This window comes from Solea solea, chromosome 8, assembly GCF_958295425.1.
Source record: "Solea solea chromosome 8, fSolSol10.1, whole genome shotgun sequence".
NCBI lineage: Eukaryota > Metazoa > Chordata > Actinopteri > Pleuronectiformes > Soleidae > Solea > Solea solea.
Window position 1 is genome coordinate 14,401,022 of NC_081141.1, and position 25,364 is coordinate 14,426,385.

The 25,364-nt window shown below is 39.7% G+C and overlaps 2 protein-coding genes across 3 annotated transcripts; one reads left to right on the plus strand and one right to left on the minus strand.

Annotated features, from left to right (window-relative positions):
- pi4kab (phosphatidylinositol 4-kinase, catalytic, alpha b) lies at positions 1 to 24,337 on the plus strand. Of its 2 annotated transcripts, XM_058635737.1 has the most exons (55): positions 1 to 178; positions 1,203 to 1,319; positions 1,701 to 1,794; positions 2,084 to 2,172; positions 2,260 to 2,332; positions 2,418 to 2,680; positions 2,833 to 2,899; positions 3,360 to 3,508; positions 3,598 to 3,663; positions 3,797 to 3,893; positions 4,006 to 4,197; positions 4,318 to 4,418; positions 4,602 to 4,731; positions 5,154 to 5,283; positions 5,376 to 5,471; positions 5,584 to 5,767; positions 6,287 to 6,390; positions 7,090 to 7,258; positions 7,350 to 7,400; positions 11,156 to 11,264; positions 11,683 to 11,819; positions 11,927 to 12,060; positions 12,326 to 12,408; positions 12,488 to 12,558; positions 12,654 to 12,778; positions 12,872 to 12,953; positions 13,116 to 13,199; positions 13,415 to 13,504; positions 13,846 to 13,965; positions 14,730 to 14,744; positions 14,902 to 14,994; positions 15,086 to 15,242; positions 15,326 to 15,453; positions 15,539 to 15,697; positions 15,940 to 16,091; positions 16,193 to 16,300; positions 16,387 to 16,514; positions 16,728 to 16,886; positions 17,066 to 17,145; positions 17,293 to 17,492; positions 17,757 to 17,847; positions 18,954 to 19,121; positions 19,264 to 19,317; positions 19,409 to 19,529; positions 19,637 to 19,766; positions 20,678 to 20,821; positions 20,910 to 20,980; positions 21,076 to 21,182; positions 21,307 to 21,411; positions 21,558 to 21,683; positions 21,779 to 21,899; positions 22,267 to 22,426; positions 23,049 to 23,138; positions 23,256 to 23,339; positions 23,424 to 24,337. In XM_058635737.1, exons 1-55 carry the CDS (start codon positions 80 to 82, stop codon positions 23,473 to 23,475), a joined length of 6,309 nt encoding a protein of 2,102 aa, XP_058491720.1. In that variant the 5' UTR covers positions 1 to 79; the 3' UTR covers positions 23,476 to 24,337. The 2 variants fall into 2 exon arrangements, with proteins under 2 accessions (XP_058491720.1, XP_058491721.1); XM_058635738.1 differs by lacking the exon at positions 14,730 to 14,744.
- Positions 7,660 to 10,793, minus strand: serpind1 (serpin peptidase inhibitor, clade D (heparin cofactor), member 1). Its single transcript, XM_058635739.1, has 7 exons — positions 10,735 to 10,793; positions 10,284 to 10,554; positions 9,261 to 9,904; positions 8,982 to 9,130; positions 8,739 to 8,863; positions 8,438 to 8,582; positions 7,660 to 8,277 (listed from the first exon to the last, which is right to left on the minus strand). The coding sequence occupies exons 2-7, from the start codon at positions 10,544 to 10,546 to the stop codon at positions 8,086 to 8,088; spliced, it is 1,518 nt and encodes a 505-aa protein (XP_058491722.1). The 5' UTR covers positions 10,547 to 10,554; positions 10,735 to 10,793; the 3' UTR covers positions 7,660 to 8,085.
- Positions 24,338 to 25,364: the final 1,027 nt, after the last annotated feature.

Below are 25,364 nucleotides of genomic sequence, written 5' to 3' on the forward strand. Positions count from 1 at the left end.
CGTATTGCGGCTGAGCCAGCGCCAGCTGCTCGACTGTTTCTTCTCCGCCGAGTTTCGCTCGTCTGATGTTCGGGCAAACATGTCCGTAATGGGAGGTGGTACGAGGGGTTTTTACTTCAACACAGTCTTGTCGCTGGCCCGCTCTTTAGCCGTTCACCGTCCCGCACCAGCGGAGAAGGTGAGAGAAAGCGGAAGACCGAGTGAGCTTTGTGGGGCATATCTGTCTTAATTAGCTAATGTGAAGCAACAGTTCATTCAGGGTGTAGCTTCGCTTCCGCACCAGCCGTGGTTTATTTTGATCTTTTAACACGTTGAAAGTCGAGCTAACGTTTGTCAAGCGTCCGTAGCATAGTTTTCCCCCCCAGTAAATAGGAAACGCAGGATAAAGTGGCGTAGCTTCGTGTCCGGCGCCTGTTACTGCATCTCACTGAGAAAAGTCGTCAGGCTCGATCAGCACTGCAGTCAAACAGGTTTACATAGAGTAAAGGGTGAGGGAGAAGACAGATTAACCAGCAGCCCTGTCAACTAGGTGTGAATGAAAAGAGATGTTTTTTTTGGTAGTGCTGGAAGATCAGTTAGTTTGTAAACGCAGCAATTACATGAGGTTAAATCAAACAAAATACGCAGGATATTGCACATTTCTGCACTATGTTATGTTATGTACAGTTTCACTGTGTTTCTACATGAATTCCCAGTTGTAGCGGTCATCAAATATCAATATTAATACTTGTGTCATGTAAGGATTGGACAGTATTTTACTTCAGTATTACTGATCTAACACACTGTTTTACCATTCTATCAAGCATAAGCTGTTTTTAATTTGCGTATTCTATTGAGTGTCCTTGGGTGTCTTAATATAAACATTTCGTCTTCTTGATTAAATTTAATTGCAATACACTGCATTATTATAACTGTTTTTTGTAGCAGTCAACAGATAAGGGTTTGTTAGTGCAGTATCAGTGCAGCCAATGGTTGATGTATGATGCAGTTTTTTCCATTATCAGCACTTATTGATTTTATGAGGAAAAAAAAATGTCATTGTACATAAATTAATAATAATGCAAGTAATTAAATAGACGGCTAGCAGATTAAAATATGAATCAAAAATATGTATAAATAGTAAAAAGTGTTTTCCCACATTCCTATTTCTTTTTTAATATTATATGTTGTGTTTTAGAAATGATCTCTTTGTGCGTTTTTAGGTCCAGAAGCTACAATGTATGTGTCCACTGGAAGTGCGTGGTGTTTTCACCCTGGATGTGCGTCGCAGAGATGCTGTTATTGCACTCGCTGTGTTTCTGGTGGAGTCCGGCCTTCAGGTGGGTGGTGATCAGGAAAGGGTCGAGCTCTTGAGTATTTTTGTCATCACTTAAAACATTTGAGCTATAGCCTGTCCTAGCAGTGGATTTAAAATCCAAACATTACACACAGTATTTAATACATGCATGCAGCCAGCGATCAAAGCCTTTAACCACATCACACTGAGACTGAGACTGTGAAAAGCTTCCCTATCGTCTGATTATGTCGAGGTGGCAGCTTCAATTTTCAGTCTTAAAATAATGTTTTATTTATTTTCTTTTGCCTAAATTTGATTTGTGAGAACAAAGCAAACATATTTTTGATCTATCACTACGCATTAGGCAAAGAAATGTGTGGTTCTTTGCCAGTAATTGCTTGTGGTGTTTGCTTTATTTTGGCAGCACAAAGACATTCTTGTTTCCTACTTGCTGAGTCTAGTGAAAGGTTTACCACGGGTGCAATGGATTGAAGAGAACTTGGGAAAGAAAGGAAAGGGTAAGAACAATCCTCTTATAGCTAAGCCTTTTGTTTTACAATCGATTTTTTTAATTGATGCCCTTATTCAATATTATCTAAAATGAGTTAGTGCTAATTGATCTAAAATGTACAATTTGATTATAGTTCAAACAGTTCATCCACTTAACTAGTAACGATTAATCAACCGCTTAGTATTTACTGTTGGTTTGTCTTTTCCCCTTGTTGTTTAATCTATAAGTTATTCTTTTTATTGTTGAGCACTAACTGTATTTGGAATTTAACTGTTCTTGTCTATTTCTGTGTTCAGAATATCTCCCTGTTGCAGAAACCTTCAGCTTCTGTCTAGTGACTCTTTTGTCAGATGTGGCTCAGCGAGACCCAGATTCCAGATATGAGGTCGGCATAAAGTAGTGGTGTATTTCATTATGCAAGGTGTAAGTGATTTAAATGCTAAGTTACTGTTTCTATTTATTCCCCAACCAGATTTTGAACACTGTAATGGAGGTCATGCAGGCATTGCAGGAGATGTGCCAAACACCTGATAATCAAGACAATGGTACACTTGTATGCACTCAAAGCAACAAAGTCCATAATATTAGTAATGCAAATGAAACACTTCACAGATTCTCTTTCTTCTCTAGTTTACCTGTGCAGATATATTATTCCCACCCTGCTTGGCATGACTCGAGCGTTTGGCCGCTACAGCAACACGGACGAAGCACTGTTGTCCAAGTTGTTCCCCAAAGATTCACCCCAGGCGCCCTGTGTCGCAGAGGAAACGGAAGGAGTGCGGCGCAGATCCTTCAACGACTTTCGTTCCATCCTACCGTCCTCACTACTGACAGTTTATCAGAGTGACACTCTGCGCAGACGTACCGGGACCAACCTGGATTCCTCTGCACAGGTGTGTGTATGTTGTGATGGGCATTTTTTGATTGTGTTTTCAGTGTTTAGGAAGGTAGTCTGATGCCACTGTAGAGTTATTGTATTCTCACATGCTTTGTCATTTGATTATGGTCAGTTGCTAAATGAACTATGTAATATGATGTGTTATAGGCGTGTACAGACCCAGGAGGGCACTCACCCTGCTCTCCCACTACTCCTGGCCCACATTATTTTGAAGGTAAAACTGAGTAACACTTGCTTGTTGACTAAATTCAATGGTTGTAAACCTGGATTCTTGCATCTCAATCTAGCATGTGCTTGTCAGTAATCAGCTTTATACAATTTAGCAACAAAGTACTGGTATTAATTATGTCTTTTCAAGACAAACATTTGATCATTTTGTCTTTTATATCCTTTACTTACTTGACTATAATCTTACCATGCATGAGACAACTGATATTTTATGCTAATACTTCGAAAACTACATTTTTGTGATCAAACCTGAACAACATAATTTACTATCAGCTGTCACAGAGGAAGACATTCATTAGTGACGGTTATTAATTTTACCATTGTCATTAACCTCAGTAAACTGAAGTATCTTCCGCTATTAAAATTACATTCATATCACCTCCAGAAACAATTCATACATTGTCCCACCTCTAATTTATCTTTTAATTTCACCTCTTTCTTTTCAGGTGCTTACCTTCCAGACAGCAGTGCAGTGGACCCTGACTACTATTTCTCCACAGTCAGCTCCAGTTTTTCAGTGTCCCCTCTCTTCTTGGGGGTAGGAGAAAATGATGTGGAGGTTCCGGTCGATTTGCTCCGACAGCTCCTTGGAATGGTATTGTAAAAGTGTCCTCTACTTCTTTTGTCTCCCGTCCTCTGTATGTATGTTGCATTTTTATCGATGCTTCTGCGTGTTATTTACAGGTGAAGAAGGTTGTTTCTGAATCTTTTTTGAAAACTCTTGACACCATCATGTTGGAAGTTGGAGAGGTAATTGTAAACAATATAGTATATGATTATATAATCAGTGTGCGTATAAACGTACTTAAAAGTCAAAGTTATACTTGTGCCATTATCAGTTAAATAATCATCTCTGGTATTGTCTCTTTTGTTTGTTATTAAGTCTAATCCTGGAATCAACCTCTATTACAAAACCATCAGTGACCCTCTTTATGTGTGTGTGTTCAAAATGCTGCGGGACACACTATATTACATGAAAGGTAAAGCTCCATAAATGTTTTATTTATAAGTTGATGAAGCCACACAGTTTTTTTGGTTTCCATTGCTGTATTTTGTGCTGTCAAATGTTTACACTCTCATCGCGTTTCTCAGCCTTGCAGCCAGCGTTCGTAAGGGAAGTGCATGATTTCGTACTGGAGCAATTTAGCAGCAGTCAGTCAGAGCTGCAGCGGGTACTACACGATGCAGGGGGGTTGCCAGGGGAACAGAGCCCTCTCAAGCTTCGTTGCCAAGCCAATGCTGCATGTGTGGACCTCATGGTGTGGGCTGTCAAAGATGAGCAAGGTGATCAATAGTAGCCTAGAGTGAGCAGAGCTGTATTGTCAGATGTTGTAATCACAGCAGTACAGAATGTGTTGATCAATGCTGGTTATTCACTTTTCTTTCCTTCCTGGTGTTTTTCAGGAGCAGAGAATTTGTGCACCAAGCTGTCAGAGAAGCTGCAGTCAAAGACCTCCAGTAAAGTCATCATTGCACATATGCCCCTGCTCATCTGTTGCCTACAGGTAGAATATAATAGGGTAGAAAGAGCGCCACAGTATTTGCTCACAACAAGGCACTAGATAAAGTCACTACATCATCAGATGCAAGACATATTTTGTGGGGTGTTAATAGCCTATTTTAAAAGCATTTTCCATTTTTTTTGGTTGATTTGTATTTTATCTTCACTGTTTTCTCAACTTTCATAGGGTCTGGGTCGTCTGTGTGAGAGGTTTCCAGTAGTTGCTCATTCTGCCACAACCTCTCTCAGGGATTTTCTGGTGGTTCCTTCTCCCGTTCTCATAAAACTCTACAAGTATCACAGCCAGTACAGCACAGGTACAGATTACTTTGAAGTCCTACTTGTGCTCAACAAAAGTGTTATCAGCACCAGTTCTGGAAAACCCTCTTAACGACTGCTTAAAAACAGACTTAGTCTGAAACTGGCTACAGGATGGATTTTATAGTTTTTCACTGAACATTTTCCAAAGAAATGTGATTATTTCATAACACATCCGACAATACATCTCATCCAGTATTGATCTGAGCAGAGTCAGTGTTTATTGATGACCACCTGCAGATACAAATTTTTCAGCTGCTAAAGGGTTAAGTTAAAGGGTTTAATTTGGCTCTACACTGAGCCCTTTCTTTTTCTGTGCAGGATCATAATTTGTACAGTAAATATACAGTATTAAAATGCTTGTGATGAGATTGTTTGTCATAATGTTTCTTTCACTGTGCTTTTATCCCTCTTTTTTAAGGCACAGGAGAAATTCGGATTAACGTGACCAATGAGCATTCTCAGTCCACCTTCAATCTCCTGTCAAACAGGAAAGACCAGCCGTCCATGTATGAACAGCTCAGAGACATATCCATCGATAACATCTGCAGGTCAGACACAAACAACTGGCACAGCAATAATTAAAACACATGTTTGCATGTACATTTGAACATTAAAATGCCAGTTTATTGTGTTTCCTCAGGTGTCTGAAAGCTGGGCTGACCATGGACCATGTGATAGCAGAGGCCTTTCTAGCCAGTCTGTCCAATCGTCTTTACATTTCACAAGAAAATGAGAAGTCAGCAATATTCATATTTGGAAAAAGCAGCTTTGAAGCTTCCCCAATGAATTACAGGTTCTTTGCAATGATGAGGAGCCACTCTAAAAATAAAATGTGTCTGTTTTGCCAGGGATGCCCACCTAATCCCAGAGCACACCATTCGAGCACTGGGCCACATTGCTGTGGCTTTGAGAGACACACCTAAAGTCATGGAGCACATCTTACAAATCCTTCAACAAAAGTTCTGTCAGCCTATATCACAGCTGGACGTGCTCATCATTGACCAGCTGGGCTGTATGGTCATCACAGGCAATGTAAGTACAAAGTGGCTGGCTGTGATATATTAATGACTGAAAAGGTATGAGGAAGTAGTTAGCACTGGATCACTGAAAAGAAAAAACTATTAGTATATAGTTAAAGAAAAATACAGGTTTATTAGATGGTGCAGCCACATCACTGTTGCATAAATAGAAGCAAACTGAACCCTTTTTCTTAATCCAGAGCTGCTGACATGCTGTAATTAGTATAAGCCTGCTGGCTTCTGTTTACTTGCTCATTACACTTTGCATTAACTATAGCTTCCAGTGTTCCAGCTGACACCAGGGACGTGCAATGTAGGGTTTTTAACAACCCGTGTTCCCAGAGTGTGATAGGCTACAATTAACAAAAAAATTCAGTATGTAGCACGTACAAATAAATTGCTCTGATATCTTGAATTTGTATGCAAAAGTAAAAAGTAAATGGTTTAAGAAATGAGCAGAGAAGTGGCTTTTTTCTTCTGTTCTGTTGCTTCATGTACAGTCTTTATCCCTGGCACTTTGTTTGTCTTGTAGCAATACATCTATCAGGAGGTATGGAACCTGTTTCAGCAGATCAGCGTAAAGGCCAGTTCAGTGGTTTACTCGGCTACCAAAGACTACAGAGATCAAGGCTACAGGTGAACATCTGCTGTTGTACTGTCGTTGTTTAAAATGAAAAAAAAATAGTTGGGAGAAATAACAACATCATTTTAGCTCTTTGCTCTCTGGTCAGGAGTAGTTCACTATACACTCACTGGCCACTACTTTAGAGTGGCCAGTGTCGGGTGGTCTTCTGCTGCTATATACCATCTGCTTCAGGGCTAGAGTTTGGCTTAGCGTACTGCTTGGCCAATATGGGGAGCATCTAAACAGCAGAGTGAAGTATAACTGTATTTTAATTTGTTGCAATAAATAGTCAAATCATAATGAGAGTGCTCCTGAGTGAATTTGAATTTGTTATTTGAGTTAGTTTGGCCTTTGTATCATTTTGAACCAGTCTGGCCATTTACTGCTGGAATTCTCTGGCCAGATATGTGCTGCTCACTGAATTCTCTTTTACTGACCATTCTCTGTAAACCATAGAGATGGCTTTGGGTGGAAAAAAAATCCCAGTAGATCAGCACTTTTATTTCCCATTCTGATGCTCACTTTTAATTCTGCATGCTCAAGTGCACTGAGTTGCTGCCAGCTGATTGGCTATTAGATATTTCTGTTAATGAGCATTTGAACTGTTCCTCATAAAATGACCCCTCAATGTACTTTCTTGTACATTTGCATGTGATTTCCCAATAATGTGACTCTGTTTAACTGTCTTCTCTGTGTCTTTCTTTTCCAAGGCACTGTTCTCTGGCAGTGATAAATGCTCTGGCCAATATTGCAGCCAACCTGCAGGGGGAGCAGCTGGTTGATGAACTAATGGTGAACCTATTAGAACTGTTTGTCCAACTAGGCCTGGAAGGAAAGAGAGCCAGTGAGAGAGCCTCAGACAAGGGACCAGCACTGAAGGTATGTGCTTACATTCTAAAACAAATGAACACGGCAGAAAACTGATCACATCAAGGCTTATAAAGTGGAAACCACTCTTTATCTCCCATAGGCATCAAGTAGTGCTGGCAATCTTGGAGTCCTTATCCCAGTGATTGCTGTGGTGAGTACTATTCTGTACATGAATTCTTCTTCAGAGACAGTTGTCATTCTTTTGCTGCAAGAATTTGAAAAACAAAACACCCACATAGGGTGCAGTGAAAAGATCTACATGAGTATTTCAGTTGTAACTGACAAACCTAGGCCATTAGTTAGCTTTTAACTTCAATGAACAAATATTTACCTTGTCAGCTGCAGTACAATTATTTTTAATCCATTTAGGCACTCGCTTTAATAAAATAAATACAGTACAACCAATAAGATACATTCTTGTACCTTGTACAGTAATGTTATTTATTATTTTATCATCTCCCTTGACAGTAATAACATTTTATCTAGGGTGTTTCTGTAGTTATGACGCTACAGAACGTCATGAGGGCAATGACAGTAGAGAGATGTTCTTTTTTTGAGCACACTCCTCTACCCTCACTGCAAAAGATAAAACATTGACAGACAGATAACAAGAATTCATTGAGCCACTCAAACAATCTCAGCACTTTGACCAATATGAAGAAGTTTAAGTGTTCAGTAGGTGACAAACTTCACATCAAGACCCACTCTATTTTTACATGTTGTGCTAAAGGAAGTAATTCACTATTTAAAAACAACATCTCAGCTATAAAAATTAGAAACATTTCTGGGGTTCATTAAAGCATAGCATACTGTATAATTTAGCTGTTTGTCAAAATTTAGCTCTGAGAAGGATTGACCACTCGACCCATGAATACAAGGCAGTCAGTGCGGTGCTCATAGATCAGAAAGAGGAACGGATGATCCACAGTGAAGTGGATCTGAGAGGACAGGGGCATGAATCCCATTTGTGTCAGAGCAGCAGCCTCTGTCCCCTCTTCATTCACCGTGATAGTTCCTTGGTGCTTCAGCTGCAGCGAGAGATCAGAAGACATTTTAAAATAGTGAGGGTTATTAGTGGCAGTTGATAAGGTGTCCAATAATTACTTAAATACTTAAGTTTTTTGACATTTGTTTTTATGATCAGTTCGTCTTTCTTAATGCAATTATCACTTATTTAATCATACTCACCCAGTTCATGGCAACCTTTTCCGAAGTCATTCCAGTGAAATCTCCACTCTCCTGGAACAAGTCAGTGAGGCCCATCTCCTTCAAATTTACAATCAAGTCGTAGTTCTGCTCCAGTTTAAACCGAGGTAACACAACCTCACGAGTCCTGCAGGGAGGAATAGAAAAGTTTCAGTCTATGCTAGGTCCAGACATTTTCAGCATTTATCCCAAGCAACAATTGTTGAGGTACTGCGGTTGAAAAAGTTCATAAAATAGTGCTTCCTCAGCTATTTATGCAGTTATTTTAAAGACCACTGCATACCTGTTTGTCATGTTTTTGAGCCACTTGTTAACCACAGTGGGGGAGATATCCTGCTCCAGGTTCCTCATACCAGTGATCTTCCTTGGCAAAGCAATAAGCATGCTGATGTTTCCTGTGTAGGGCAGCTGAAAATATTTTATACAAATATTTATTATTATGCAGCGTACTTGTTTATTGATCTGTGTTTTGCTGGGAAAAAGTTAAAAAAGCTCTTCAGACACCAAATGATCTAAAGCCACCCACCTGTAGGATGTCACAGTCAAGTTCGTGGTCAGCAGCAGCCATATAGTTTCCTTTGTTGGTCATCATTGGCACGCGCACATTTGTCTTTTCATTTACTCTGAAGTTGCGATAGTGTGTCATTTCTTTAGAGAATTTATGTTCCCATGTACCTGTTCATATAAACAAATTAGTATAAAGACTCATATGATCACTTTAGTTTGTTCCTTAGTTCTGCAACTGTGGAATTATATGCATAATTTGATACAAGATGGAGAAAAGTATTTTGTTTTTTTTAACCACCTTTGAAGTACAGGTAGTTGAGCAGCATCAGCACCATATTTGGGTCTACGCTCTTTAGTGGTTCCATGATCAGCCCTTTGGTCAGCTTTTGGATGCGACGGTTGGCTTTGTCCAGAAAGGCAGGGTCCTTGAAGTCCACAGACTGGGGCTCTGCATAGTAATAAGCTTTTGTCTCTGCACGGAAAGTGTCTTTCACTGGGACATCTTTCTTGACGTAGACATCATTTACAGAGCGTAGTGTGTAACCAAAGTTTCTCCTGAAGAGCCTGTGTGTGAGCTTCCTGAAGAGCTTGTGCACTGTTGTGTTATCATAGTGGTGGCTAGCATTGACAAACTCGGCAAATCCCAGAGCTTTGTAGATCTGATCGTGAGTTCCTGGTCCTGCCCCCAACGACATCATCCCCATAGCAATGGAGATCCCCGCAGGTGCTAGCAAAATGTTGTCACTCTGGTTCACATCGTTGCGAAGACTTCGATAGAGATTAAAACCAAAATGGGCATTGACCATGTTAAGGCGTTGAAGGCGAGAACGACCATGAAACAGCCGAAGGAGTCTGGCACGACGGATTTTTGGGTCAGAGGGTTCAGCAAAGATGTCGATGTCTGGGGCTGGCGTGGCAATATCATCTATCTCATCCCCTTCACTGAAAAACATACATGCATCCTGAAATGTTGGATCAATCAACATTGCTTTAGCTTGGTGTTATACAATTTATCAAGCATATTACATTCATCTGCATTGTAAGAAACAACATTTATATTTGTCTAATATATAGTAGATGCAGATGCAGTAATTTAATCACCTACTCATACAACATACATTTTTTTACTACATATAACATTCCAACTTTTAACTGCTTTGCCTTACCCTAACCCTGTTACTACATCTATATTTAACTAAACTAACCCTAACAGAGAGCATTAACAATATTTAGAACCTAAACTATAATCTAAACGGTATGTTTTTGTATAGCATCACATTTCTGATTGTAATCTACTAGGAGTATAAACATTAAAACATACATATAGTCATCACTGCCTGCTGCCAGGATCTTATCAAAATCAATGTAATCCTCATCCTCAAAACCATCAAAAACTAGGTCATTGGTGACTGTGTTTTCTTTGTGGAAGTCCAAGGGAATTGTGTCCACATTCATTGCCCCATCTGGTTCAAAGCCTCTGGCCCCTGGTTTAGGGTCAGTGAAATGAGAGTCAAGGTCTTTGACATCACCAAGGCATGGACTGAACAACAGACAGGCCGCAGAGATGACGGCGATGACCCACATCCTGAGGGCTAAGGCAGAAGGAATGGATAGTTTAGAATAAGCTGATGGTCTGATCAGCATTTAATAGATGTGATTAAAGTATGCTGGAATGAACCTGTAGACATTAATAAAGTTTTCACTGGCTAAACATGCAGAAGATTTTACACGAAGTTGCCTTAGTAGTAGTTTTGGTATGTCAGATGTCTTACCGTTTGTGTGTGCTGGTGGTAAGTGCTGTGTTGCTTCTGTCTGTAGGACACTGAGCAAAGAATTGAATACAAAACTGAACTTTGATGTCGGCTCCTCCTGAACAAATAGACCAGATCAAACAGACCAAAAAGTGCTTTGACTGACTAAAATCTTTAACTCTTCACAATTCCACTGCAAAAAATATAAGAACATGGCTAGTGGCTAGTTATAAGGTAACATATATGTTTTGTCAGTGTCTTTATTTTAAAAGTGTGGGTTTTTAACATCCAAAAACATTTTATTTGTTAGTGTTTGAAGGCTTTTTAAATTGACGTTTTCTTTAGAATCACTTCAGCTGAACACAATCATTTGCAACATAAATCACTTTACATCTTTCACAGTGTTCTTTGTTAATTGCATCAATTTCTTTAAAACCCACAGTTGACCAGACGACTTCCGCCAATCAAAGAGGCCAAGCCCCGCCTCCAGAAGTTGTTCAGGGATTTCTGGTTGTACTCTGTGGTCATGGGTTTTGCTGAAGAAGGATCGGGTGAGCAATTGTTGAACTCTTTACAGTATACGGCATGTTAAGTACAAAGTAATCTGCACTTCTAGACTGTATCTCATAAAATTAGAGGGTAGTGATATTTAACGTCAAGTACCATGTTTTTCATGAGTGGTCAGTGGCCTCTGCAGCTCCTCTAGCTTTTTTATACAAAAGATATTGTTGTGTGATAATGTGGTGAATTTGCCTTAGAATATTTACAGAGAGCTTTTTCACAACAGAAAGCAACTTAGTTAAACAAGATACAGGTTTTTTGGATTTTTCTATCATCAGCATCACCCCTGACAGCCGAGTCAAATTACAGATATTAGCATAACATCATGGAAATACCCATGCCAGTAAAGGCTTCCTAACCCTGCGTTTATGAAAATACATATATAAACACATGTAAATTGTCTTCCAGGGCTTTGGCCAGAGGAGTGGTATGAGGGCGTGTGTGAGATTGCCACCAAGTCTCCTCTTCTCACCTTCCCCAGTGGAGAACCTCTTCGCTCTGAACTGCAATACAACTCTGCTCTGAAAAATGACACAGTAACACCGGTACAGTCTTCAAAATATAATTTGTTTTCTGCATTAAGGTATTGAAAATAATTTTCAAAGCATCTATGCTGGGACTTATGTTTGAATTAACTATTTCTGTTGTCTAGGCTGAGTTGAGCGACCTGCGGGCAACCATCAGCAACCTCCTTGACCCACCTCCTGAAGGGTCTGCCCTCATTAACAAGCTTGATTTTGCCATGTCTACGTATCTGCTCTCAGTCTACAGATTAGAATACATGAGGTCAGCTCCACTGAGTTTTTTTTTATATACATTTTTTAAATCCAGTTTACATGTACTCGTCTTTTGACCTGGAATGAGTTTTAAATATTAGTTATAGTTTATAGTATTTCTCTAATCATTCCTTCTGCTCATAAATACCTTTAAAAGAGCTTTCTATATAACTCTACTGTACTGTATAAATCAAAAACTTTGTTTCTGTGGTGCGTCTGTGCTGAGACAGTTCAGCAAAGAAGAATTTTGATATGGTTTCTCTTTCCACATACAGAATGCTTCGATCCAATGATCCCGACAGGTTCCAGGTTATGTTTCGATACTTTGAAGACAAAGCCATCCAGAAGGATAAATCTGGTGAGGGCTCTGTGGCAGCCTTTTTCTTTCCTGTATACTGTGAAATTCATTTTCTAAATGTACCTATTCATTGTTACAGGCATGATGCAGTGCATTATTTGTGTTGGTGATAAAGTATTCGATGTCTTCCTCCAAATGATGGCTGAAAAGGTAATAGATATTATATTTACATGTCCAGATACTTTACATATTTTCTTCTTCCTTACCAGTGAATAAAGAGCAAAGTGTATTTCTCATGTTTGTAGCCAAAGACCAAAGAGCATGAGGAGGAACTGGAGCGTCATGCCCAATTCCTTTTGATCAACTTTAATCACATCCACAAGAGGATCCGCAGAGTAGCAGACAAATACCTCTCTGGTTTAGCTGAGACGTGAGTAATTATCGTTCACGAACCTCATCTGCCTCCATTTTTTTTTTTTACATAATTTTACACGTTTGTTTTATGTTCTGCTACCTCCACCAGATTCCCCCATCTGCTGTGGAGTGGTCGTGTGCTTAAGACCATGTTGGATATTTTGCAGACTTTGTCTCTGTCACTAAGTGCTGTGAGTATCAGAAGGGGTCCATGGTATTACTCGCAGGTTGTTGATGCCTTCCTTGTAATGAACAAATGAGATTTATTCATTGTTAAAACGATTGTTATTAAACCACAGGAGGTGTGCAAGTAGAAGCTTTAGTTGCAATACGTTTCTTGTTTGTTTATTTAGGACATTCACAAGGATCAGCCGTACTATGACATTCCAGACACCCCCTACAGGATCACTGTTCCTGACACATATGAAGCCAGAGAGGTGAGTTTTGATTGTTGTTACAAATACGTCCACTAGAGCACAGCATAGTATTAGTTGTAAATACAGACCTGCTTGGTCTTAATCTTTTTGTGGTTGTGGAATAAATTAAACAGTGTTTTGGAAACTGAATGTGTTGTGTATGATGTTGGTTGTAATGGAAATCATTAGTAAAGTGCTTTCTTAAGTTAGTGCCTTGTATCATTATTTCTTCTTAGAGTATAGTTAAGGACTTTGCTGCTCGGTGTGGTGAGATCCTTAAAGAGGCAATGAAATGGGCACCTTCAGTCACAAAGTCTCACCTACAGGTCAGTTTCTTCACCTTAAGTTGAACAAATGTTTGGCAGATTTTAAAACCTTTCATGAAAAAAACCCCCACCAACATTTGTTTGTTCTAATGCTGAATGTTGACGTTTTTTTATTTTTTTGCAACACTACCTTAGCCATAATACCTTGATGAAATTACCCTAAGTTGTTACGTATATATAAGTGTAATTTGATTTTGATTTGATTTAAGATTTTTTTTTTAAATAAATAAATGATTGAATAATAACAAAAATCCTTGTGATATTTGCTATCCCTCTTGGTTTATTTTTGTTTTGCACTTTGAATTTTCTCTCTTTCTCACTATTCTTCATGTATAATGCAGGAGTACCTCAACAAGCACCAGAACTGGATGTCTGGACTGTCGCAGCACACTGGCCTCGCCATGGCCACCGAGAGCATACTGCACTTTGCAGGCTACAATAGACAGAGTACTACTCTAGGCGTGAGTCACAGACACTAAAACCCTTTCTGAACACTTCAGTTATCGTACTGTAAATCTCAGATTTACCCCAGAGTATGGGTAGGGACTGAATTTTCATTCTCCAAATGAATGGTGAGGTTTGAAATAATGGTCTTCATCCATAGCTACCACACAGAAAAGCATATTTAAAGGCAGAACTGCAAAAAAAAGACATCTATCCGTGACCTTGACAACTCTGTATTATTCCAAACATTTTAGCTGCATATTATTAAAAGCCACAACACGTCATATACCTGTGCGTCTTTCTAGTCACTTAAAGAGATATCAGGAAGCACCCAGCACAGGAACATGACAACATTGGCGTTGTTGGCTCTGACAAGAGGTGTCTTGTATCATTTGTGCAGTTACATGTCTTTAATATGTTTTTCTTCTTTATGTTTTCTATAGTACTGTAAACACTGGGTGTGCCTTACCTAGTTGTTAACAGTACTATATCTATGTCCATGTATGCATGATTATTAGTCTGTGTGACATTATTTTGCTTGCTATCAGTTTTATGTGTCTTGGGCTTGCTATCTGCTACATCCGTCTTTTCATTTGCTTCATTTGTTGTATTTTGTCTTTATTAATACCGCATCGAACTGCCTACCTGGTTGTTTGGCTGATTTACGGATGTGCTGGTTACCTGGTTACTTACCTGCAATGGACGGGTGGGTTTGTTGGCTGGGTGCCCATTTGGCTTACTGGTATGCTGGTGCTGTCCCTCTCCATGTGGTCAACCATAGGCTGCTTTCCCTCAGGTTGGTCAGAACTCTGAATGCAGACAGAGGGCTCGAGCATGATACTCCCAGTATATCCAGACGTGTAACAGCACAGCAACATATCTCACTTTTCTATTCATAACTTGATGGCCCTAATCGGCACCTATTATAATTTTTTAATTAATTTTGTTCATAGACCACCCAGCTCACGGAGAGACCAGCATGTGTGAAGAAGGACTACTCCAACTTCATGGCATCACTCAACCTGCGCAACCGCTACACAGGAGAGGTGACAACTTTATTCATATGAAGATCCGATGTTTTTCCTTGACTTTGTGCACCTAGTATGATTCCTAATGGTCTGTTTAAATGTCATCTAGGTGACTGGTATGATCCAATTCTCAGAGGCCATTCACAGCCAGTCAGACCTCAACAAGCTGATGATCCATCAGATGACTAATGCTCTGGACAGAAAAGACCCAGAGGCCTTCACTCAGTCCATGTTCAAGATGGCTGCCCTGCTTATCATTACCAAAAGTGAGCAGCTCTGCCCCAATTGCGTTTCTAAGAATGTCCTCTTACAGCTTGTTACAGCATTTTTCTTTCTTTTTGTCTTTCAGACTGTGATCCCCAGCTCTTGCACCATCTGTGTTGGTCTCCTCTGAAGATGTTTACAGAACATGGGATGGAAACGGCTATTGCTTGCTGGGAATGGCTCCTGGCTGCACACAATGGCGTGGAAGTGCCAGTATGTGAATTTGTTACTATTTGTATGATATGCATCTTTGTTACACGTACACTACATTTTTATCTTTTCTTTTCTGTTTGCATAGTTCATGCGTGAGATGGCAGGTGCCTGGCAGATGACAGTAGAGCAGAAGATGGGTTTGTTTTCAGAGACTAAAGTAGAGGCCGGTCCACTGGCTGTCTCAGAGGAGAGTCAGCCTGCACCGTGTGCACCTGATGTCATCCCTCACTTTCTCTGGATAGAGGTCAGAATCATGGAGACTCAAACTGCTGCTTTCCATTTGTGTTATTGTTAAAGTTGCTTTAAATTTGACGTAACTAACTTATTGAAAGTGGAACACATAAATGCTGTGAAAATATAAGCTATGGACCTATTGTAGATGCTATTGCAAATTATTCATAAAATGAAATTGGGTTTTAAAGTGTTTTTCATTTTATTTGGAAACTGCCACCTCTTCATCACTTATTTGTTCTGTTCTCGTTCTAGTTTCTAGTGCAGAGGTTTGAGATAGCCAAGTACAGCAGCGCTGACCAAGTGGAGATTTTCACCACTATTTTGCAGAGATCTTTGGTTTTAAGTGTTGGTGGACCCAAAAGCAGTTTGAACCGACATGTTGCTGCTATTGGACCAAGATTCAGGTACTGGTCAGCAAACTGATTGAATCATAAATGCTGTAATAATTAACTGAGAAATAATGAATCCTTGATTTGATGATCATTGTGCTATCACTTTATTTCAGACTGCTTACTCTGGGCCTGACTCTTCTGCATGCTGATGTTGTGACAAATGCAACTATCAGAAATGTGCTTAGAGAAAAAATCTACTCTACGGCATTTGACTACTTCAGGTAGAAAAAAAAAATGAAAGCTATTTTGTTTATTTTAAGTTTTCTCTGTTTCCACTGAGATCTTTGCCCTCTCTGTCTTTGTCCAGTGTCGCTCCCAAATTCCCCACTCAGACAGACAAGAGGCTGAGAGAAGACATCAGTATAATGATCAAGTTCTATGCCAGTCTTCAGTCTGACAAGAAGTATCTGGCTGCCAGCCAGCTGGTTCCCCCAGGTACAGCTGTGAGAAAACAGTGATCTAATCTTCTGGTCAACCTTAGTGGATAAATAATTAGTTGAATACATTTATATATTTCTTCTCAAATCTGTATCCTGTCAACACTGTCAGATCTGCTCCTGAATGATTTATCTCATCTGCGGATTTACAGGCACCATACAACTTAACTTGATCCCCTTGATGAGTGGATACATATTTTTCTTTGCACAGATCCCCAAGACATGTCGGTGAACAGCCTGTCTGTCATGACGGTGACAGATAGCCGGAATAATCTAGATGCAGCGGTGGGCCAGAGGCAGCAGGTGGCTCAAGGATGGATCAACACCTACCCTCTGTCCTCTGGGATGTCCACCATATCCAAAAAGTCAGGTAAATTCATACACACGTGCTGTGTGGACCCATCTCTTGCTGCCAAAATGGTCACAGTGAAACTGAATCTTCATCTGCTTCTTATTAAAGTAGAAATAACTAAGAAATCGTCAATAAAATATTTCATGGCTCTGTTGTGATGTGTTTCTTATATGCATATTGTCCCTGTACTGTTTCAGGACTGTCCAAAAAAAGCAACAGAGGCTCTCAGCTGCATAAATACTACATGAAACGCAGGACTCTACTACTAGCTTTACTGGTATGTACTGTTTCTGATTTGTTTATCTTCACAAATAACTTTTGGCTTGACTATGCAAATCACCAAACCCTCCTTGTACCAGTGCTTGTAGGCCTTAGTACTCAAAGTGAAATGTGTCTCCGTTAAACTTTTGTCTCGTCTCTCTAGGCCAGCGAGATTGAACGGCTGACAATATGGTACAACCCGCTGTCCACTCAGGAGCTCGCTATTGCTACTGAACAGTCAGTGGAGACCAGCATTGCAAACTGGAGGTCCAAATACATCAGTCTAACGGAAAAACAGTGGAAAGATCACGTCAACCTGGCGTGGAGCATAGCACCTTACCTTGCACTGCAGCTTCCTACCAGGTTCAAATTCATTTATTTTAACAAAGTTTTCCAAACAAGTTAGTAAAAAAAAATTTTTTAAGCCAAAATCCATAACTTTCCATACATTGTAGCATTGTTTTGCCAAATAATTTAAACAAGAAAGATGGTGGAGACCTTGGGTTTGCACTTATCTTAAGTTATTTACTCAATGTGCACACAATATATTCCTGAAAAGTTCATAAGGACACGGTCAAATTATCGAAACCCATTAATCAATTTTCAGTTTTTATATTTATTTTTCAGATTTAAAAACACAGAGGCTATTGTTTCTGAGGTGACGCGTCTGGTGCGAATGGATCCAGCTGCTGTGTGTGATGTTCCAGAGGCAGTCAAGGTGAGGTCCTCTGTCTGACAAACCTGTAGCTGTCCTTTCTACTGTACCAATTTTGAGTTGTCTTTATTCACTCCATTCACATATTTTATATTCAGTTTTCTCCTCGACATTAAACTTTTGTTTTTAAATGTAATTCAATGAAAGAAAACCCTTTAACGACCTCACTCGCATTCAATAAATTAAACAATTACAACCACCCAAAGCCATAATTATAGACTCAGTCATTCATGTTTGTGACTTAAGCTCATAAAACATTATCTTTAGACATAATATTTCTATAAAAGCTCACACTACTGCAACTCTGTTGAAGGTCCAGTGTGTAGTATTTCAAGAGGTTCATTGGCAGAAATTATTTAATCTCTTTAAAATAAAAATAGTTTGGTTTTTCTGGCCGTAGAATAACCCTTTTATATAGACTTATTGTCTGGCTTTATAGAGGCCGCAATCTTGCGCCATTGATTTCCATAGCAGCCCGAATAGACATAGAATGGATCTGTCACTTAAATCCTATACAAAGAAACAACAGGTGGAGAGGTGGAAACTACAGAGAAAGTTGTGAAACCGTGTTTACATCCTCGCTGGTGTGTGAAAGCCACCATCATTTCCTAACACGTTTGGGAAAGTAAGGAGTAAGGATTTGTTACACTCTGCAGTCTCACTCATTATTTCACACTGGACTTTTTAAGTTCACACTTAAGTCACACAGAGTAAAAAGTTTGTAATTGTATTGTTTGCTTAGTAGCTCTGTTTTGTCCCTTGTGGAAATGATGGTGTCAGTGAAGTAATGATTTTCCTTTCTGTTTCCCCGAGTTTTTTTTATGTAGTCACAACTAACTCACCGCTTAATGAGCGAAGAAAGAGGCATGGGAGGCACAGCACAGCCTCCCCAAAGGCTCCCATTATTAAGCAGATAATCCTCTGTGACATTTCATTGTTGTTTGTTCCAGTCACGGACTAATAAGCGTAATCTAGAGGCAAATAACTAATCACATTTATGTCATATTTGATGTGGAAATAATGGCCCCTACATTGCTTAGAAGTTTTATTAGTATTATTTGTTGTTTATTTAATAAGTTGTTATTATTTTTTCATATTCTCTTCTCCAGTTCCTGGTGACATGGCACACTATTGATGCTGACTCTCCAGAGCTGAGTCATATTCTGTGCTGGGCCCCAGCAGATCCCCCAACTGGCCTCTCTTACTTCTCCTCCATGTATCCTCCTCACCCCCTCACAGCCCAGTATGGGGTCAAAGTGCTCCGCTCCTTTCCTCCTGTATGTACACATACACACTGTCAGTTCTAACAGTTATTTTGTACCAAAGTCACATTGTTTAATGACAAAGCATTTGGAACGATTTTACGTATTGAGCAAATATTGAGAAAATTTGATTTTGATGATTTTTTTTTCCCTCTAGGATGCTATTTTATTTTACATTCCACAAATTGTCCAAGCACTTCGTTACGACAAGGTAATTATTAGATTCCTTTGTCGTTCAGTGGATTTAAAAGTTAATTTGAAGCATCCCTCATCTTTCTTTCCTCCCGTACGTCCTGGTATAGATGGGTTATGTGAGAGAGTACATCCTGTGGGCTGCTCAGACGTCTCAGCTGCTGGCTCATCAGTTCATCTGGAACATGAAAACCAACATATACCTGGATGAGGAAGCACACCAAAAAGACCGTAAGACATCACTTCATTCAGACTCTTTCTCTGATGTTCGTGTCTGCGCACAGACATGAAGATAAAAAAGAATATACAGAACTCTGATAGTCCCACTCTCTCTGCAGCTGACATAGGCGAGCTGTTGGAACAGATGGTGGAGGAGATGACTGGCTCGCTCTCTGGCCCGGCCAAAGACTTCTACCAGCGAGAGTTTGACTTCTTCAATGAGATCACCAATGTATCAGCAATTATCAAGTATGACGCTCTTTTTGTAAGGCCATTAACTATGATCAAATGCTACAGATACATCATTTCCAAAGATACCAAACATTTCTTAAAGTCAACATTTTTTATTTAAGAACCAGCATAATTGTGTTTTGCTCCCTTCAGCATCTTTATTGTTTTTGTCCTCTGTTTTTGTGTCTGTAGCTCTAAAGACTATTCTTGTCTTTCGTCTTTTTGTGTTTTTGCTTTACTCTTAATTTTCTTAAACATTTTTTTCCTCATTTTAAATATGTTGCATAATGCTGCACACTAAACTTTATTGAAAGGCCTTAGAGTTGCACCACAGTTGAATTCTTTTTTTATTTGGATACTAAGACTTGGAAAACACTACACTCTGTGTAATCTTTAAGATGTTGATGAAGTAGTTTGCCCCTGGGTCACCATGTTTTGTTCTTTACCTGCCTTGCACCACCTTGATCTGCTTCCACAAACCCCTTGTTGTTCATTTAGTTGGTCATCGGTTGCTCTACTGTCTCTTTGATTATGCACTGGACTGGAATACATAATAAGCTATGTGCCTGTTGCCCCTGATGACCTGTCTGCCTGTGTGTACAATATACAGCTTATGAGTTGTTCTGTGACAGGTTCCATTATTACTAGCTCATACAGAGTATGTTTTGTCAGCCCACTAGTGGCAGTCAATATTCCCCTCTGCCCTCATTACAGCCCCTAATTGTAACTCGTCGCGGGAGAAATGTCTGCCGGTCTCATTGCTTCCATTTGCAATTACTTTGTACCCCAGTGAGTTGCCTCTGTGAATAACAGCAGAGCCTGACTGTCACATGTGGTCTAAAGTCATTCAGTCAGATACCCATGCATGTTATTCTCAGTCCTGTCAGTCATGTCTGTGTGTTCAAGTTGTTTTTGTTTGTGTTCATCAGACCTTTTCCCAAAGGGGAGGAGAGGAAAAGAGCCTGCCTGGAGGCCATGTCACAGATCAAAGTCCAACCTGGCTGTTATCTTCCCAGTAATCCTGAGGCCATCGTTTTGGATATAGACTACAAGTCTGGGACCCCCATGCAAAGGTGGGCCTCAAAACTAAACTACTGCGATGCTCTTTCAGTTCCCAGGTCACGATATGAATCACTTTTCTCTGCTTGTTTCAACATTTAGTGCTGCCAAAGCGCCCTACCTGGCCAAATTCAGAGTTAAAAGATGTGGAGTCAGTGAGCTGGAAAAAGAAGGTAAAGTCGTTGTAACAGGAACCTAAAAAAAGAAGGATTGAAGACTTCTCAGATCATGCACAAAGAAGCAGTTTATAATGACTTCTTTCCCTCAGGTCTTCTGTGTCGCTCAGATTCTGTGGATGAAGACAAGAACGAAGAAGAGGCCAAAAGAATCTGCTGGCAGGCAGCCATCTTTAAAGTGGGAGACGACTGCCGACAGGTCTCAGTTTCACACATGACTTTTTCCTTTTGTCACTGGTATCTCAGATTCAGTAAATTTTTCTTTTTTTGTTGTTATAATGACATTTTTTATTTTTTTACAATTTACAAATTGTGTTGCACAGGACATGCTGGCTCTTCAAATCATCAGCTTGTTTAAGAACATCTTCCAGCTGGTGGGCCTCGACCTCTATGTGTTTCCTTACAGGGTGGTGGCCACAGCCCCTGGTGTAAGTTCATGTAAAACCTCTGTCTATGAATTATTGACTCTCACATTCTCTACTAAGATGCCGAAAAACATCTTTTCTTAAAGTCATAAAATTAACTCTGATCAAACCACTTCACACTTTTTCCTGTTTTCACTGTTCCACCACAGTGTGGCGTGATCGAGTGCATCCCAGATTGCAAGTCCCGTGATCAGCTGGGCCGACAGACAGACTTTGGCATGTACGACTATTTCAGGAACCAGTATGGAGATGAATCCACGCTAGCTTTCCAGAAGGTAAATGACAAATCTCACAATGGCATTAGCTGTTTATAAAAATATAAAATTTTTGGACTTTTATCTAATATTTCTCCCAACACTTGTGCTTGTAGGCACGGTACAACTTCATCCGCAGTATGGCTGCTTACAGCTTGCTGCTCTTCCTGCTGCAGATAAAAGATAGACACAATGGCAACATCATGTTGGATAGCCAGGGCCATCTCATCCACATTGGTGTGTATCGTACATGTGTGTATGCGTGTCCAGTTTAGAGCTGCACCAGACTTCATTTTGTCTAGGTCAGATCATACAAGTGGTTAAATGTGTGTTTTACATTCAGCAAACCTCTTGGTACTTTTTCAGGACAACCATTTAACAACAGCATCGCCACATGATGCTAATAAAATACTGCAATAACCTTTAAAGCCTCTTTAACCTAGTTTTTAGACTTTTTCCACACAATGGCAGCATCAAAAGATAAATGTGTTCACAAGATGTCTAAGTGATTTTTGTAACTTAATAGTCATGCTGAAATGTGACGGAGGCAACACCAGAGGCTTTTTAACTAAAATCCTAACCTGCTGTATTTGTGTGACTCCAGATTTTGGCTTCATGTTTGAAAGTTCTCCCGGTGGGAACCTCGGCTGGGAGCCTGATATTAAGCTCACCGATGAGATGGTGATGATCATGGGTGGGAAGATGGAGGCCACGCCCTTCAAGTGGTTCATGGAAATGTGTGTGAGAGGATACCTGGCTGTCAGGTTAGTATGTAGCAGAGCTTTATAGAAGTTAGACTGCGCCTTACAGATTTCTAATGTAATTTTTTATTGAAGAAAAATTCATTTTAGTAATTAAAGCTTAATGCAACTGATATACATATCTGCTCCTGGTCTCTCTCTTTGCCTCCCTCAATCCTTTTCACTCCCCCCTTTCTGTCCCCCCATCTCTCCTCTGTCCCCCATTTTTCCTTTCACCCCAACCGGCCGAGACAGATGCTGCACATCTCTGAGTCTGGTTCTGTCAGAGATTTCTTCCTCTTAAAAGGGAGTTTTCTCTCTTCATTCATGTCTAGTGTGTGCTGTTGTTTTTTTTTCTTCTCTCTCTATTATAATGTAAGACTTCTGTCTTACTATGTTAAGTGCCTTAAGATAATGTATGTTGTGATTTGGTGCTGTATAAATTAAATTAAAATAATTTAATTAAATCAAATTGAGGGTCACATGGCAGAGTAGTGGCTAGCACTATTGTCTTACAGCAAAAAGACCCTGTCTGAACACCCTGTGTCAGCTGGGATTGGCACCAATGACCCTCGGCCTTCATGTGGAGGATAAAGCGGTAAACAATTAATGAATTGAATTAATACAAGTTCCTCTGGTGAATTAGGCCCTACATGGATGGAGTGGTCTCCTTAGTAAACCTCATGCTGGACACTGGTCTTCCCTGCTTCAGAGGACAAACCATCAAATTGCTCAAGTGAGTCAGACATGTGGATGTGTGCACAAGTGCGTGCATGTGTTTGTGTGTGTGCTAATATTAATGTTTTTATTATAACAACTTCATTTATCATTCGCTCCGTTTCTCCTCATTTAGGCAGCGATTCAACCCTGGTTTGAGTGAGAAAGATGCAGCTTCCTTTATCATCAAAGTCGTCCAGAACTGCTTCCTCAGCAACAGGTCTGTGTACTTTACATATTCTTCTTCATGTTAGTTTCCTGACAACATTTTGACCACACGACCGTTTGCTCTTTTCTGTTACAGGAGTAGAACCTACGACATGATCCAGTATTACCAAAATCAGATACCGTATTAAATATTTGTGCCTAAGCATGTGCACATGTATAGTGACTGGTACATAGTGTGTGTGTATGTGCCTGAGTATGCATGTGTGCCTTTGTTAAAACGTTCACCAGTGACGATTGTTGGATAAAGTCCTTTGTGTTTAAATATCACTTACTTAAGCTCCTTGTTTCTTCTCATACCAAACCTCCGTATATTAGTAGTCTATTCTATTATTTATTATGTTGAATTAATATGAATTATTATCACATTATTACACTCGCATCTTGACACTTTTTCAATTATTTGTACTGAGTGTGAATTCTTGAAGCTGTTGATTTTTCGATGGGGTTTCAAATGTAATTGGAGACTGATTTCTGTTCTGACCAATGTGGCCTATTCTGTCATCTCAAAACTTGACTGTACTACTGTGCATCTCTTTTTGATGGACCAGTCAAGAGTTCTTAGATCTGTGGCATGGTACTTGTCTTGTTTTTAAATAGTAAGTGGGACTGTATAGACTTAGGTTAACATCTGTATTTTGCACACCAGGTAACACTGGGTCTGTGTTTTGTATATTTAGCATTGCCAAAGGGGAGGGAAAGTAATGCACATAAGTACAACATTTTTATTGTTTGGTGATGGAAGTAAGTGCAGCTTGAACGTTAAGTGTTAACTTCCATGTTGCCTCCTGTGTCGTTTCGGGTAGAGTATCCAAAGTGCTGTGCCCCATGTTCATATGCTTAGTAAGCGTGTATGTAATATTACTGATTGTAAAGATTTTGCCTCTTTGTATATTTATATTCATGAACCATTTTCTCTCTACTTTTCTGTCTCCATGCCTTTTGAATGAAAATGCACAAAGTATGAAATAAAATAAAGATATATTAACTTAATGGTGCAATGCTATTATTGGGCCATATAAGGCCACATTGGTTGCTGCTGGCAAGTTCTGACATGTGTAAAAACAATTAAGTTAAGTTATTTTCCATAAACTTAAAAAAAAAATCCCATTTAATCAAAACCAAGACATCCTTCTTATTCAGTCCAAGTATAATATAACATCATTATCCATGGTCAAAAAACTGTGCTTCACCTCCTGACTGAAGTGTATCACCTTTGCCTAATGGAGAGCACATCCTCCTGCTAAGTGGTGAGAGGTTACAAAAACCAAAACAACAAAACATTATTTTAATGCTGCATCTGAAAAAAAGCTCTGTCCAGAAATTCTATCCGTCAATGTAAATGACAATTTGCTCATATTTCAAAGTTATTCTCTACAGTTTTAAACGTGATGCTTATGGTTTGTTCTACAAATGCAATTAGAAGTAACATCTTTCTTCATCATCACTGGTGGTGGATCAGTTGGGGCGGGTCTTCCCACTCCTATTATATAGTCAATGTCTGTTAATGTTTAAAAATGTGATCAGCAACTCCTTCAGGACCCATGTGCTGTATTTTATATCTACACCCACCAGAGGGCAGTACAGAGTTAATATATATGTGTGTGTGTGTGTAACCGCTGTAATCAGCCTCATGTTGTGAGGGTGGTTGTTGCTGTTGACACGACTTAAAATACCACAGTAATACTACAAAACGTGTCTGAAACAAAGGTCAAACTTCACAGGGAGTGTGGAGTGTTTCACTCTCTTTGCAATTTCCCCCCCAAGTGTTGATTGGTGTCCTGCCACTGTTAAAGGCCACATCAGTCTTAGTCTTAGAATGCCAAGCTGGAAGCACCACAGCTTGAAATTTCCTGCAAGTTGATTTGAGTTATGTATGTGATGGTATCTTTTTTTGAGATGAATCATGTGTCCTTGAGCTCTGTATCATTCCATCGACCCACACAGTTGAGGCAGATGTTTGGTCTGATGTAAGATTTACAAAATAATCCATTTTATGTCTTGACATTTGACAGTGGAA

Excerpts from the sequence above, each read along its gene's own strand:
- pi4kab (XM_058635737.1), top strand. The coding sequence starts at position 80 with ATGTCCGTAATGGGAGGTGGTACGAGGGGTTTTTACTTCAACACAGTC. Across the intron at positions 1,795-2,083 it reads CTTGGGAAAGAAAGGAAAGG|AATATCTCCCTGTTGCAGAA; the intron begins GTAAGAACAATC and ends TTCTGTGTTCAG. Across the intron at positions 19,530-19,636 it reads GGAAGCACACCAAAAAGACC|CTGACATAGGCGAGCTGTTG; the intron begins GTAAGACATCAC and ends CTCTCTCTGCAG.
- serpind1 (XM_058635739.1), bottom strand. The coding sequence starts at position 10,546 with ATGTGGGTCATCGCCGTCATCTCTGCGGCCTGTCTGTTGTTCAGTCCA. Across the intron at positions 8,583-8,738 it reads CTCAAAAACATGACAAACAG|GACTCGTGAGGTTGTGTTAC; the intron begins GTATGCAGTGGT and ends TCCTCCCTGCAG. Across the intron at positions 8,278-8,437 it reads AAAAGGTTGCCATGAACTGG|CTGAAGCACCAAGGAACTAT; the intron begins GTGAGTATGATT and ends CTCTCGCTGCAG.